This window comes from Aedes albopictus, chromosome 3, assembly GCF_035046485.1.
Source record: "Aedes albopictus strain Foshan chromosome 3, AalbF5, whole genome shotgun sequence".
NCBI classification, from domain to species: Eukaryota; Metazoa; Arthropoda; class Insecta; order Diptera; family Culicidae; genus Aedes; species Aedes albopictus.
In genome coordinates, this window is record NC_085138.1 from 116,418,608 (window position 1) to 116,434,841 (window position 16,234).

The window sequence follows — 16,234 nt, forward strand, 5'->3', positions numbered from 1 at the left end:
TTTCTCTAAAACTTGCGGTAGACATCTCTTTGCAAATTATATAAAAAAGATTTCAGAATCATCAAGAAACAACTATTTCAGAAATCTTGCCATTCTATCCAAAATTTTAGCCAAAAATTGTTTTCGGGGTTAAGACAGAAAAAACTTCAATAGTTTGACTAAGAAATTCAGAAGAGGATCTTCTCAGTTTAACAAATGCGTATAGTGCAGTGTAACTTTAGCACTCTAAGCTAGGGAGTATTCCATAACACTAACTTAAAAACGTTCTTTTTCTGGTTTCGTTGAGCTACTAGTCTAAATGTTTGATGTAAGTGCATTTGAAAACCATTTCCGCAAAATCCGCGCCGAAATTATCAAAAACGCGCGAAATCCGCGCGAAACGCAAAAACCGCGTGAAACGCTAAATCCGCGCCATCTGTAACAGCCCTGCTATTATCTGATCAAGTGTAAGAGAGATAGGGGAACTTACGTATTTCCAGTTGTTTTGTTCTCTTCGTCATGAGGGGTTTGTTGAAACCTGTTGAACTCAAACTTGGCCTCAAATCTTTCCCAACCAAGCTAAATTATTCAATCAAGCTTCAGGCAATGCGGCTGACAGAAAGCCCTCATGACAAAAAGAATAAACCTGCCGATAATACTCATTTGTACATTTTATGTATCACAATTAAATTAAATCACATTAAATTTCGCCAATCTTTCCCACAATAATGTGTGACTAACCTGTAGCGTGTTGTCGTCATAAGTGAGTACTATGCTCTGCTAGACATTACGTCTGCTTAGGGCCAATTTCTTCACCTCGGCTTAACCGGTAAGCCAGGCTTACCCATACAGTTAAACCTGGCTTAACGCTTAAGCCAGGGTGAAGAAATCGCCCCTTAGGGCCGATTTCTTCACCCTGGCTTAAGCGTTAAGCCAGGTTTAACTGTATGGGTAAGCCTGGCTTACCGGTTAAGCTGAGGTGAAGAAATCGGCCCTTAGCGGTGCAAATGACACTGCTCTGTACTGATGAGTCGAAGACGAAACGTATCGGACACAGTCCAAATTAAATTTGTTTGTCATGAAATACGAAGATGCATCATCAGCACTTGAATAGACAACTTTTTATTGTTTCTTGCTGACACCCCTAAACTAACACGAGAGAGTAATAATGGAAGAGGGAAACTGCAGAGGTTGTAGGTCCGGATTTTCAGGCAAAACGTGCAAAGTCGGAAAGATATGGTAGGTAGGGCAAGTTCCAAGAATGCTGAAATGAGCCAATTTTGAATTTGCAACTATGTATGTACTTATCCTCCCATACATGTCACTGTAAACGACTGTTATGCCAAAAAGGGTTAGATCCACTAACTAAATATGATTCTTAGCTGATCTAAGGAGGAGATATCGGATAAATAGAACCTGTAGAAACACATGCTATAACAAAACGAATCTTGTTGGTTGAGCCATCACAGCTAAGCTTGTGAATCGATTTTACATACGACCAGCGAGGAAGAACCGTTCGTTTCCTTTTGCGATCCAGAGAGCGTCGCTTGTGCTATTTCGTCAACTTTTGTAAGTACTTGTTGATCTCCTGCGTGTTGTCTTCGGGTATGAGCTGCAAAGAAAAAAAAGATGAAAATTGAGATGAAGTAGCACACAATATGCATAGGAGCAATACTAATTTTGACCTACTAGAAGCTTTTCAGTGATTTACTTTTTCACGCAACTAACTTATTGAAATTCGTATGGGAAAATCTTATACCAAAAGCACATGCATTCAAGCAAAATTGTTTCTGATATTGGTCTCAATTTACGCCGTTAGCTATTTTATCTTATAACTTTGAGAAATCCAATTCAGACGGTAAAACTTTTTTTTGTGCATTTTTGGGAGGGACACACCAAACAATACTTACATGTTAGAGTTTTATGACAAGTAAAGCCAGCATTGCAGATAATGCACACGAATGGTCTTTCTCCAGTATGCTGCCTCGTATGAGCCCGGAGAGCCTTGGCCAGATGGAAGCCCCTGCCACAATATGAACACTGATGCGGTTTCTCTTCCGTGTGTGACCGCATGTGGACGTTTCGGTCACCTACCCGGGCAAACGATTTGTTACATACCTGGAAGAAACGGACATTGAAAGTCAGGTGATTTTTAACTCGATGATTCATGGTTCAGAACACAACGAAAGTTCGTGAAAATTTACTTTTATATAATTAACTGCCAAAAAAACTTTTAATTTGCTATTTAATTCAAAGGACCATGACATGCTTGGAAGGGCAGCATACATATTCCATAGCATTTGACGGGACAATGTACCCCCATATAAACTTGGTCAACTTTAATATTTTTTTCCGTATAATATAGGCAAAGAATCTCAATAAAAGTGGTTTTTCTCGCACTTTTTATAAACCACAAATTTAAACATGTTTCTCTGTACACCTGATATTCTCACCTCACAGCTATATGCTTTCTTCCTCAAATGGACCCCGTTGACGTGCATCTTCAAGTGTGCTAGTTTTTTGAACCCAACGCCGCACTCGTTACACACAAACTTACGCTCCTCGCTGTGTGTTTTAATATGCGATGCCAACGATGACGGTAACTTAAACGTTCTGCTACACAAATTACATCCGTACGGCAAATCATTTTTTGACTTCTTTTTAGAGCTCTCTTTTTGTGGTATCTCCTGTTTGACCGGTAGCTGATCACCGGAATCTTCTTGTTCATCCAGTGATTTAACGGTTAGTTCTGTTTGAGCATGTACTACCAGCCGATGTCGGCGTAAATCTCGAACTCGAAGGTAAGACTCTTTGCAGAACTCACATTTGTATGGCCTGTCGGCATTATGCAGTGCCAAATGGATGTTGAGGGCCCCCATCTGCCTAAAATTTTTGCCACATTGTTCACACTGGAAAGCTTTTACGTTACTGTGCACATTAAGGTGTGTTTTAAGACTTCCTTTCATTAAAAATACTTTTTGGCAAATGTCACAGGAGTACTTCTCGGTCGTGTTGTGTTTCTTTATATGGCTGTTAAGACTGTTTTCATGGTTAAAGCCCTTGCCACAAACATTACACAGGTAGGTTGTTTTATTGGTTTTCTTCGAATGGGTCTTCTCATGGCTCAACCGACATCGGGCGTATTTAAATGATTTTTCACAAACCCGACATTTATACTTTATTCCAGTTGTGTGTTTGTCGGAATCCTTAGCACCTTCATTTTCTGCTTTATCATCAACATTAGGTTCCCACGAGGGATCCAGATCCGAATCGCTTGAGAAATCTGCGTCATCCTTCGATTTGCGGCCTGGTTTTGTAACACCTCTATGTTTATCAAAATGGTCTGCGTCCTCTGATTTGATTTCGGTCTGATCATGCCATGATGCATCTAAATTTGAATGTTCCGATTCGCTAAAATCATCAACCTTTGTTGGTGTACTTTGCTGAAATACAGTTTGTTTAACAAAATTCTTCTGAAGATATTTCTGAACCTTTTCACAATGCTTTCGGAAATCTTCGATGGCCACCAAACGGGCTAAGCAAATGCCACAGATTTTTGTTGGAAAACCATCATCCTTCGAAATCTGCAAAATATAGAATTGAATTGACCACATATCATTTTTGTTCGTATCATAAAGGTTTACACAAACTTTGAGTTGCAAGAGTAACAGCAGCTCGTAAATATCAACAGAAGTTGAATCGCCAGTTAGCTCCGTTTCGAAGATACAAGTCATTTGCTGGTCGGGATTAGTGGCCAGACAGGTTCTGCAGGTATGTGATAATGAAAGCTCTTCCGCACTCACTTTTCGTAAATCAATTTCAGTCTTCATTGGAACTGATCTTGTTTAAAAATTGAGATTATTTTAAATAGCTTGTATGTCACAAAATATGAATTTTCTATAAATGAATGCGGTATCGAAGTTTACCCTGCATCAAAAATGATAAACAACGCAGACATATTATCATTCACGCTAAAAGTTATTTACACAATGGCGCTGCTGCCCTTCTCTCAACAACATCTGTGAGGAGCTGTAGAGTACTGACAACGCATTCTCATATATGCATTGCCCACACACACAACCACAAGATTCACAACATGTGCTTCGTGTTTGTGCTAGGTACTTTCTATGAAAAATAAAACTTTTATCAGAATCGTAAATATACGCAATAAATTTACTGCCTCTGATTGATAAATACCTTATGGTTAGTTTATCTTCCAAAAAATAATGTGTGAATTAGCTGCACCGTGCGCTGCCGTCATATTAAAAAGGCGTATGTTGTAAGCCTTACTTTGACATTTACTCCACGACACGATATGGCGGGGTTAAATATTACATTACCTAGAATATTAAATACAATACAGAACTGTATTGTATAAACATAAAAAGATTCTTGCGAAACAAGAAGGTGATTTGGGTCCCTGGGCTTCATTAATATTTTTCACAAATCACTCGTGCGTACGTACAACAATGAGTACAATTTAATGTATAATTAAAAAAAATTAAAAGAAAATGTTTTATTCTCATAGAGAAAATTGTTGAAAAATTACACAATAGTTCATTTTAAATTTTAAATCTCTGCTACCGTGGGGTGCCCTAATTTCGCGCGGGTCCAAATTTCGCTCACTGATCATTTTTAAACATCATAATCATAAAAACAATTGTGCAACTGTCCCAATTCCACTTTAACTATACTATCTAAAGTAAAATTTGGACAATGCAACGGTTAGTTCTATGATTATGTTCACTAAATATGATCAGTGAGCGAAATTTGGACCCGCGCGAAATTAGGGCATCCCACGGTACAATACCTACAAAAATTCAAGATTTTTTTTATACGGACTAAAGTAACATGTTCGAGTGCTCTCGTTGATCATTTTTTTCAAACGCTTGAGATTTAGTACCTACTTACTGATTACTCCAGCTTTACTCACGTGGGCTAGTTTTAAAACTGCAAATAATATAATCAAGATTTCTACTTTTTTATTATGATAAAATCTAAAAATCTAATTAAATAAATAAAATACTTTTTTATTAATTCATTGTATCGCTGAAAGTATATATACCGCATTTAGTTCACCACTGGACTGCGAACTGCGACTTCATAAGTGCGAAAACGTAAATAAAATTGCGCGATTGCATCAAATCAGGTTGATGTCTTCGGCGCACTATTTCTTCAATCTATGGTGAACAAGTGCTCTGAAGACACCGAGTTGATTTGATGCAATCGCCCACTTTTATTAGCGTTTTCGCACTCGTGAAAACTAGTGCGATAGTCCAGTGGTGAACTAAATGCGCTATACTAATAAAATAAATCAATTAAAAATCATTCTTTTTTTTGTCAAAATTATGCAAAACAGCATCTGATAAATTCTTGAAAAATTTAATATTGCATAAAATAGTTCATTTCAATTCTCTTTCATTCATAATTTATTGTTTTTTAAAGGGTGGGTGCTTTTAACCTTTTTCACCCACCAAATTCGGCCATTGGTACAACTGATTCCTGATACGTACACTTGAGGCTTGTGTTTAGTCTTTATCCTTATCTTCTCGTAGCGCGATACCGATACCGTACCGATAAGCGGTATTCTAAAGTTAATAAAAATAGTTCAGTTTAAGTAAAGTACACGTTTAAGTTAATAATTTTAATCAAAATAGAATAATGCCGGTACCCCTCCCAGAATCGGACTCGGAAGACGAGTTGCCGCCGGCATGGGAAGAACGAGCCACCAACGACGGGTTCGTTTATTACGTGAATCACCAAAGCAAAACCACTCAGTGGACGCACCCCAGAACAGGTAAAGCGAAACGAGTGTCGGGAGAGCTGCCACTGGGCTGGAGCAAACAGGTGGAAGAAACGACGGGAAAGATTGTTTTCGTTGAAGATGCCACTCAGAGGAAGTCCTACACCGATCCGCGTCTGGCGTTTGCAGTAGAAGAAGCACCCCAAGTGGTGGGAGAGTTGCGGCAGCGATTCGACAGTGGCACGAACGCCCTTCAAGTGCTCCATGGTAGGGATCTGAGTGGAAAAATAGCGTTGATCACCGGAGCCAATGCCGGGATTGGTTTTGAGACGGCGCGGTCACTTGCTTTGCACGGTTGTGAGGTAATTTTTGCCTGCCGCAATGAATCCGCTACGAAGGAAGCCATTGACAAAATAGCAACTGAGAAGGAAACTGCAGGACAAAAGTGCAAGTTTGTGAAGCTGGATCTGGCAAGTCTGCATTCAGTCGGAAAGTGTGTTCAAGAAGTGAAAACCGAACATAAGCATTTGGACTATTTGATCTTGAATGCTGGAGTATTTGCCTTACCGTACAGCACTACGGACGATGGTTTCGAAACTACTTTTCAAGTGTCACATTTATCCCATTTCCATCTGACCAATCTTCTTTCTGATCTGCTGGATCATACATCAAGAGTTGTTGTGGTATCATCCGAGTCACATCGCTTCAGCAGATTGCCGAAAGAGTTATCCGAAACTGATCTTTCTCCTCCATCCAATAAATTTTGGAGCATGATGGCTTACAACAACGCAAAACTTTTGAACGTCCTTTTCGCGTGTGAGCTGTCCAAACGATGGAAAACACGAGGCATATCGGTGTTCTCGCTTCATCCCGGTAATATGGTGTCATCGCAACTTGCTCGCAACTGGTGGTTCTATCGACTGCTGTTCACGATTGTGAGACCTTTTACCAAATCACTCCAACAAGCGGCCAGTACTACCATCTACTGTGCTACAGCCCCGGAATTGAATGGCTTCACTGGATTGTACTTTAACAACTGCTACGTCTGCGATCCCAGTGGACTATCCAAGAATGAGCGCATGCAGCAAAGCCTCTGGATGCTCAGTGAGAAGATGATCGAACGAGCGGTAAAATAGGTGATGATCGTCGGGTTCGATGGCTCAAGAGAAGACTGCCATGTTACTTCGTCTTATGCATTCAATAAACTATGTAACCAATTTGTAATAAACACCTATTACTCCTATCACATCTTTCAACCCTTTCCCGCCGAAGGTGTCTTTAGAGCACCGATGATCGAACGTGACTAGAGTCCTGGTCCGCCCTTCTTGCACGCTGCCCTCCAGATCTTCTTGTGCCATCCGGATCTCTTACGAAAACCAGGTTTGCAGGGTTGTTGTTCGGCAGTCTCACAACAATGGCCCATCGTATCCTTCCATTTCTATCACCTCTCGGATGCTAGGTTCGCCGTCGAGTGCTGCGAGATCGTGTTTCATTCTTCGCCGCTACACATCGTTCTCCTGCACACCTATAAAGATGATCTTAAGCACCCGACTCTCGAACACCTCATGTGCTTGCATGTCCTCCTCGACCATAATCCAGGCCTCGTGCCCGTTGAGAACCACCGGGCTAATCAGCGTTTTGTACATGGTACGTTCGACGAGAGGGTAAATCTTTTTCGACCGCAGGTTCTTGTGGAACCCGACTTCCACTGATGATGCGCCTTTGTATTTTACGGCTGAAGTTATTGGGGCTGTTCATAAACCACGTAGACCAAAATTTGGCAATCTCATCAGCACACTTTTCATATTTTTTGTAGTGAATATAAAACCTCAAAAGTAGCTGCATATGAAAACCTTAGGTATCAGCTGTAACACACAAAAAATATGTTTCATCGAGTACATACTGAGACATAATGTTTTAAAAATGTGTTCAAAAATCTTATAAGTTTTTCTAAAAGTTCTATAACTTTCAGAAAACTTATTCGATCTAGCTCAAAATTTTACCAATGGGGCTTCAATGTATGATTCATGATTGGTCAAAATATCAGCGTTTTTGATTGACGCATAACAAAGTTATGAACAATTGAATGAAAAATTATGTTGACCAAAAATTGCTGTATGGACAATTGTTTGATACACTATAGGTGAGGTAACGTATTTTTGTGAGGTTACTTAAAGAAAACAATTGAGATTCTTATGGTGCAATTCGTCACACATGATAATTGAATTTTATTGGCTTTTCTCGGTGAACTTAATACTACTCAAAGAAGGAGGGTGTAACGAAAGGAATAAAAGAAACGGTGGATAGAATCGCAAGTGTGCGACGAGAGAAATTGAATAGAAGTTGAAAATTAACTGAGGGCCATAATTGAACAACACAATCACAACGACGACCCCTTTGCCTAACGTCCTCGTGTTGAACGGCTAGGTACAGTGACCACACAATTTATGAATCGGCAAAAATGATCACAGTTTATGGATCACTCATTTGATCAACATAGTGATTCATAAATAGTGTACAAAATTGAGATGATTCATCGGTGTGGGGTCACTGTACTAGTAGTTTGATGATGACTACTAGCCCTAGACAGGCAAAAAGATCGTGGTTGTGATCTGTTAAATGTTGTTCGGCTTTGCTTTCGGTTCTATCGATCTGTGACACTTGTTCAGAGATTCAGAGAACGACTAGGAGAACGTTACTTATTTGATTTTTCGCGATTTCATCTCGTATGCTCCTATTGTGTCCAAATGATCTTATTCGAACCGAGTTTCATTATTTCTTGCCAACTGGATTTTACTTTCTAGGTTTAATCACAGCATGACTTTATGATAATTGAATTTTATTGGGTTTACTCAGTGAAAAATCAAATAAGTAACGTTCGCTCGATATGAATCTCTGAACAAGTGTCACAGATCGATAGAACCGAAAGCAAAGCCGAACAACACGAGGACGTTAGGCAAAGGGGTCGTCGTTGTGATTGTGTTGTTCAATTATGACCCTCAGTTAATTTTCAACTTCTATTCAATTTCTCTCGTCGCACACTTGCGATTCTATCCACCGTTTCTTTCATCACTTTCGTTACTCCCTCCTTCTTTGAGTAGTATTAAGTTCACCGAGAAAAGCCAATAAAATTCAATTATCATAAAGTCATGCGGTGATTAAACCTAGAAAGTAATTCGTCACACAGTTTCTAAAAACTTGATAAAGAAACTTTCCAGGACAATTTATTACGAAAAATAATGAAGCACTACAAATGTATATTAAAATATAGCATATTATAGTGAAACCTTACAAATGCGTAATAAATAAGGACATCACATTTGGACAAACACAACACAAAACATATATTTTGCCCTGTTACCCTAATGGATAACAATTTCCGATGACAGGATGACGAGGTTTCATAAACGTTGTTGGTCCATCAGTCAATCCTGTAATTGTATTTTGTCTGGCAGGATGCCTTTCGTTCGCAGCATTAGTTGCTTTCATAGCTTGAGTTTTGTCTAGGAATTTTTTAATCCTAAGGGGGCCTGCCGATTCGGGTTTCATCACTAGAGTTCTATAACTTGAAGTCTGTGCCTGGGAAAGGTTTCCATCTCTAGTACTTAATCACGGCCCGAAATGGCCTGAATGTTGGCAATCCAAATAGGATTGCGGGCCTCTATTCTGCCAGAGCCCTATAAATGCGCATTAATTCTAGTGAAATATTTACAAGTTAAAATAGCACATTTAACACAAAAATAAAACTTGTAATACAACCACACCCAACGGAAAAGAAATTTTTGTGGATGAAACCATCCACAAAAATTTCGTACGTACTCAAATTATATAAAAACTTATATAAAGGTACCTTTAACATATAACTAACTTACATCCAACTTTAACAAAGCAACTCTTCCATGGAAGACCTTAAAGTTGGTTCGGCTAGACCTACGATAACAGAAATGCAACACTGCAACATAAATTATACGCAACACTGCAACTTAAACTAAACGCAACACTGCAACTTAAACTAAACGCAACACTGCAACTTAAACTATGTGCAACACTGCAATTTAAATTATACGCAACACTGCAACAAAACTGTAGCTAGGCTCCAATCCAAATCGAACAGAGAATCTTCCAATATAATTGGACTTCCGATCTTGGCGGCACTAGTACGAACTCAAACAAAACCTCCAAATCGATCAGAGAAATTCCAATCGATCTTGGAATAACTGAATAATCACAAAGCACATGATATCTTACTTCACAACGTAGTTGTGCAGATCACTGCAAGTGTTCATGGCCGTAACGTATTTACACTATTTACAATGCCCGCGTGGGTTTTACGGTTGGGTGCCATTTTACGAAAGTAAATGGACCCTACCAATACCCGTGCCGACGTTGGGCGCCATTCTGCTATTCTGCTATTATCAACGCATCCCCTGGCTTTCGCCCATCTGCGTTGTCTTTTCACTAGGCAATACGTCTACCAATTGATGTTTATGGGCTTGCCGGACCAAGTCATGTAGCTAAGCCAAACACCCCACCTACAACTGTTGGGTAGGCACCATTGTCCCGCCCACTGGTCTTTTACAGCTAGTTGTAGGTGCATGTGTGCGTGTAAGTATTGGTGTATGTGTGTTAGTGTTGGTGTATTGTAGGCGCCAACTCGTTCTAATCCACTCTGATTGCTAACACCCTATTGAACCATTACACTTAAATCTGGCAATCTATGAAATAGAATGAGTTAAGCGCCTGTACATAACAGTCAGTTAAATCAAACAAGGAATATTAGTATTAAAGCGAAGATACAACGAAGCAACGCCCCGAATCTCGAGAGCACAAACCCCAAGAACCAAATGACAGGCAGCGCCGACAAGTCAATCAACTGGCCACCACCAGTGATTAACCAATCGAGCAGACCCTCCAGCACAAACCGCCATCAGCTCTCCCGACCTGCGCCCAACATATCCGAGGCACAGCCCAGCCATAGCTTCATCTTAAAACCAAAATCTAGATTGCAGAGCACAATACTTCCTAAGTAACCGCGCAGCTCGGGCCGCAAATCCCACACAACACGTCACAAATAAGCCAAACACTACCCCGTCCGTACAACCGAAACCGATCTAGGGTAGAGAAGGGTCTCTTTCCACTCCAACCCGGACTCAACTGCACCCACAGGGTAGCGCACCCCACACACACTGCACTCATGCATCCATCACGACCCGAGCCGCATGGTCACCTGGGTTGCTTCTATCTGCATGACCTCGCCCAACCCGTAACGCAGAGTTTAAATCCCTCTCTTGCATTACAAAGCAGTCCCTCCTCCCAAAGTTTGTGCGTGGAATAAATGAGATTCTAAAGCTGAAGAAATCGTCACCAACACAACCGTCAACAATGAGCACGCAATGGTGTCGGCAGAATCAATGACGACCCCCTCAGTCCCAAACCCAATTATCCTACACTACCCAAGTAACCATAATGCTGAGCCGTAGGAGCCGTACGCACTGCACGTACGAAGTACATACAGACCTACCCGCACCGCCTAAACAAACCACCTAGGCCGAACACAAGCGAAAAGCGGCACCACCACTGCTGAACCACGACTATACCAGTAAGTAGGTATAATCGCAATTAAGCAATCGTAGATCCATTCCCCGCTCCTACCCAGCCCTAACGATCCATAGCAATGCTTGGCAATATATGCACCCCACACACGCAACCCCCACAACCCAACAGTATGATCACTTGAGTATCCCTGGGATTTTGATTACATGATGGTCAGGGATCACAGCCATCAAAACGTTCCACACTTTACCAGGGCTTGCGACCTGTAACCATCATGATTTCCGCTATGAGAAACCATGATGGCTAGCGGTGTTAATACCCGTGCCGACGTTGGGCGCCATTATTACGAAAAATAATGAAGCACTACAAATGTATATTAAAATATAGCATATTATAGTGGAACCTTACAAATGCGTAATAAATAAGGACATCACATTTGGACAAACACAACACAAAACATATATTTTGCCCTGTTACCCTAATGGATAACAATTTCCGATGACAGGATGACGAGGTTTCATAAACGTTGTTGGTCCATCAGTCAATCCTGTAATTGTATTTTGTCTGGCAAGATGCCTTTCGTTCGCAGCATTAGTTGCTTTCATAGCTTGAGTTTTGTCTAGGAATTTTTTAATCCTAAGGGGGCCTGCCGATTCGGGTTTCATCACTAGAGTTCTATAACTTGAAGTCTGTGCCTGGGAAAGGTTTCCATCTCTAGTACTTAATCACGGCCCGAAATGGCCTGAATGTTGGCAATCCAAATAGGATTGCGGGCCTCTATTCTGCCAGAGCCCTATAAATGCGCATTAATTCTAGTGAAATATTTACAAGTTAACCCTTTATAAGGCAGTGGCAACTATATTGCCACCTACTGTTTGTATTTTTTTCTGTTTTATAACAATTTATTTCGAACTTTTTTTTTTTGGTTTACGCAAAATTGGGATTACTAACAACGCCTGGTATTTTTTTGGTACTAAACAAAGCTTTAACAACAATTTGGGAGCCACTTGTAGTCTCAAAAATGGCTAAATTTTACCTCGTGAAAAAAATTAGCTCAAACTTATTGTAAAATAATATATTTGGTAAATATTTTAAGAAATAATCAAATTATGGGTTGACATGAGCTGAACTACACAGTTTAAATTATGGGTTAAGCGCTAATCCACTCTAAAATGTCTTTTCCGGCTTTTTGTCGAAGTCAAAAGAAGAAAAGTACCCTAACCGGGCAGTGGCAAGAATATTGCCACCAGCGCTGGTGGCCTAAACGGGCAGTGGCAACTATATTGCCACCTCAAAAGCTCGTTTTTGGGGTAAACGGGCAGTGGCAACTATATTGCCACCAGCGTTTTTGGACTGAACGGGCAGTGGTAACTATATTGCCACCTAGATTTTTGAGAGTTTCTTTCAAACAAAAATTGTTTTGTACATGTAATCATGTATATAATCATTTCCATAATAGTATGCGTTGACAACTCTTCTAGTTTTCTCGGCCTTATAAAGGGTTAAAATAGCACATTTAACACAAAAATAAAACTTGTAATAAATTTAGAATTTTGTTTTTCTTGGATACGGTTACTAATCTTCATTTTCAAACGCCTTCAAGAAGTGTACCTATTTTTGTAAAGAAATCAAAATGAAAAAGCCCCGGAACTCATTCCCCTGAAAATAAATAATTTCCACTCACCTCGCAATTGTAGGCCTGCTTCAGGTGTACCCCGTTGATGTGATTCTTAAGATGTTCAAGCTTCTTGAACGTGTTACCGCATTCATTACAGGCAAATTTTCGCTCTTCGCTGTGGGTTTTCACATGGGCTGCTAGGGTGGACGGTAATTTGAACGTCCGATTACACAAATCACATCCATATGGTAGATCTTTCCGCTTCCTAGAACATTTTGGATCTTCTTGCTTCACTTGCAACGCTTGTTCGCTTGAAGTTTCCTGGGTATCGTCCAGCGTCCGTTCAACCTGTACGCTTACATCGGTTTTTCCGTGTGTCAATAGACGGTGTCTTCGAAGGTCCCGAATCCGCAGGAAGGATTCATTGCAGAACTCACACTGGTACGATTTTTCCGCGTTGTGCAGCGCTAAATGCTTGATCAGTGTTCCTGCCTGAGTAAACTTTCTGCCGCACTGTTCACACTGGTAGGCCCGAACGTTGTTATGTGCCGCAAGGTGCGTTTTCAGGCTACCTTTCTGTATGAACTCTTTCTTGCAAATGTCGCATTGAAACTTTTTCACCTCTTTCCTGCTCTCATCGTGGCTGGTTTGAATGTGTTTCTTGAGACCAGTTTCGTGCTTGAAACTCTTACCGCAAATATTGCACAAACAAGTTGGCTTTTCCGGTTTCTCGATGTGATGTGATTGTTCGTGGCATTTTCTATGGTAATGCTGAATGAAGGATTTCTCACAGTAACGGCATTTATACTGTTTCTCCGGTTCATGTGTCTTCAAATGGTACTCATATTTGGATGTTTTAGTGAATTTCTTTCCACATTCGGCGCAAACATGATTGCCTTCTGTGTGAACTCGCTTTCTATGTTTGCGCAAATAGATTTTACATTTGAAAGCCATGTCGCATTGATCACACGCGAATGTTTTCTCCTCACTGTGCAAATACATGTGATTGTTTCTGTTGGCCACGGTTGTGAATGTTTTTTCACATATGGGACATGTGATTTTCTCTCCATCGAGAATCTTCTTCAAGTCGATCAATTTTTCATCCTCGGATGTATCATCTGCAGGAGGATCCCATGTGGGTTCCCCATCTAGGTTTGGTTCGCTATCGCAGGAATCTTCATTTATATCACTTTCACGCCTGCTATGATCAGGAAGGTTGATCGATTCTAGTTCAACTGGTTCGACTTTTAACTGATTGCTTAGATTCTCAGAAACTGTATCACTAATGTTGACATCCGGTTTACTCTCACAGACTTCTAAATTTGTAAATTTTACAAAGTTCTGTTCCAGAAAATGTTGAACCTTTTTGCATTGTTTCTGGAACGCGTGGAGAGTTACTAGACTATCTAAACAGATGCCACAGAGATTCTCCGGATAACCATCGTCTTTAGCTATCTGAAATATTGATAATTTCAAGTTTAATTATGTATGCTATGAAAATTTAGCTCGATCAGTACACTCACCTTTAGATTAAGAAGCTGTAAGAGTTCGAGCAAATCCATCGTAGATTCATCATTGCCTAATTTAGGGTCAAAAATTGATGTCAACTGCTGGACGGAGTCGGTGGTTAGACAGGTGCGACAAGTACTGGTAACCGACAGTTTTTCTAAACATATTGATTCGAAATCAATTTCCGTCTTCATTCAGAATGTTTCAGTAATAACAGATTGGCCCAGCAAAGAATTCTAGGTACCACAATTCTGCTGAACCTCTTGATGTGTAAAAGTAAGATCTGGACACAACACTATTAGGAACAAGACAACAACAAAACACATCAACGAATAATGCAAAAGGGCCGAAATTCATCGGCGGCAAACATGTTATGGGAACATGGTTTAAAATGCACTGGTGGGGTGAAATGAATCAATGCATGAATGCTGAGCGATGTCAAGATATTATGCATTTGCTTTAAATCCGAAGTGACCGGCGGAGGGAAAATTGATTTTAAACCATACTTAGAAAAGTCGCAACTCAATTAGGATTAGTGTTAATCGTAGCTCTTAATTAGCTTAATGATGCGCAACAGAAAAAATAGATTCGAATTTTTATTTCGCAGCTGTGCTTCAAACGACGACTTCGATTTGGTGCTGCGACGATACATAATAGTGAAATGTTAAATAGCTAAAGAAACAAAACAAACAGCGCTTTAATCCTATACTCCATTGCACGGTGACGTCATCAAGAAATCGCTCTCTTTCTCTCCTACGGAAAATTAGAAAACAACAGGACCAACACCTGTCAATTTTGACAGGTACTGGTCCTGTTGTTTTCAAACTCTCTGAAAGAGCGAAAAAGATAGAATTCCACCGTGAGGTGGTCTATTGTTTTGACTAGAATGAAAATGGGACCTTTATGCAAATAAATGAAAATTGGGTTTTTGAATTTCGAAAAATTTGTTGATTTTTTTTTAATTTTAAACTAAAGAGCACCTTTTCCTGAGCCACTATGATTTTTTTCAGATTTTTAGAACTTCTAGGGTTACCAGACGTACTCTTTTTAGAGTACATGTACTCTTTTCCAGCAAAAAATTTGGCGTACTATTCGTTTTGGTAAAATGGGCCCAATTGTACTCTTTTTTGCAAAATTACATTTTTCTGATAAAAATCAATCAAAATAATCAAAATTTTAGCACACATTTCGATAGGTCTTATCTGCAGAAGAAATGCCATCTTTATTTTCCCTTTATTCCATTGAAATCACATTAATTCATTCAGATTATGATTTACTTCTTGCTGAAAAATGTTGTTAAAACTGTCGTTTACTAAATTGTATTACAAAAATGGCTTTACTATATGGCTTGCAATAATCGGAAGAGAGGGTAAATAATAACGAAAGTATTTCGTTTTGTGTAATATGTTAGCTTTTGAAAGCAGGCTTTAGTTTTAAATGTCTTGGACGAAGCAGTGAGTTACATTTTCCATTGAGTTCTTAAAAGAAGTTTGTAATCTGTATTAACGAGATTTTAGCCTTTCCGAAGAAAGAACTCACATTTTGCGAGTTTGTCGGGTTTGGGATTCGATGCTAAGTCCTCGGCGTAGGCGTCACGTGTGATGATGATCAAAATACTAGGTCAGTTTCACAAAAAAACTAAAAAAAAGTCTTACGAAACCTATTGCACGAAATCCATCTACGGGAGAACAAAAACATTGACAGTTCTCGCTAATTCTTAAGGAAAGGAATTTGAAAACAAATCACTAACACACAAGTATTTGGATTGGTCAATAGTTAGCAAGAATACTGAAAAATGTAAGATTAAAACTTGCTGTAATAACTATCCAGTG

The 16,234-nt window shown here is 39.8% G+C and overlaps 2 protein-coding genes across 5 annotated transcripts; one reads left to right on the forward strand and one right to left on the reverse strand.

The window, feature by feature from the left end:
• Positions 1 to 1,410: 1,410 nt before the first annotated feature.
• Positions 1,411 to 14,780, reverse strand: LOC109405752 (zinc finger protein OZF). Of its 4 annotated transcripts, none has more exons than XM_062855202.1 (4): positions 14,417 to 14,764; positions 12,960 to 14,348; positions 1,890 to 2,097; positions 1,411 to 1,591 (listed from the first exon to the last, which is right to left on the reverse strand). In XM_062855202.1, exons 1-4 carry the CDS (start codon positions 14,594 to 14,596, stop codon positions 1,449 to 1,451), a joined length of 1,920 nt encoding a protein of 639 aa, XP_062711186.1. In that variant the 5' UTR covers positions 14,597 to 14,764; the 3' UTR covers positions 1,411 to 1,448. The 4 variants fall into 4 exon arrangements, with proteins under 4 accessions (XP_062711186.1, XP_062711187.1, XP_062711188.1 ...); XM_062855203.1 differs by lacking the exons at positions 12,960 to 14,348; positions 14,417 to 14,764 and adding exons at positions 2,433 to 3,563; positions 3,624 to 4,031; XM_062855204.1 differs by lacking the exons at positions 12,960 to 14,348; positions 14,417 to 14,764 and adding exons at positions 2,433 to 3,563; positions 3,630 to 4,028.
• On the forward strand, positions 5,458 to 6,965 carry LOC109433386 (WW domain-containing oxidoreductase). The gene has a single exon (XM_019709818.3). The coding sequence runs from the start codon at positions 5,641 to 5,643 to the stop codon at positions 6,856 to 6,858; it is 1,218 nt and encodes a 405-aa protein (XP_019565363.3). The 5' UTR covers positions 5,458 to 5,640; the 3' UTR covers positions 6,859 to 6,965.
• Positions 14,781 to 16,234: the final 1,454 nt, after the last annotated feature.

What these genes read in the sequence shown, in the direction of transcription:
- LOC109433386 (XM_019709818.3), top strand. Translation starts at nt 5,641, where the DNA reads ATGCCGGTACCCCTCCCAGAATCGGACTCGGAAGACGAGTTGCCGCCG.
- LOC109405752 (XM_062855202.1), bottom strand. Translation starts at nt 14,596, where the DNA reads ATGAAGACGGAAATTGATTTCGAATCAATATGTTTAGAAAAACTGTCG. An exon ending in TACAGCTTCTTAATCTAAAG is followed by an intron (nt 14,349 to 14,416) that starts GTGAGTGTACTG and finishes TCAATATTTCAG; the next exon opens with ATAGCTAAAGACGATGGTTA. An exon ending in TTGTCATAAAACTCTAACAT is followed by an intron (nt 1,592 to 1,889) that starts GTAAGTATTGTT and finishes TTTTCTTTGCAG; the next exon opens with CTCATACCCGAAGACAACAC.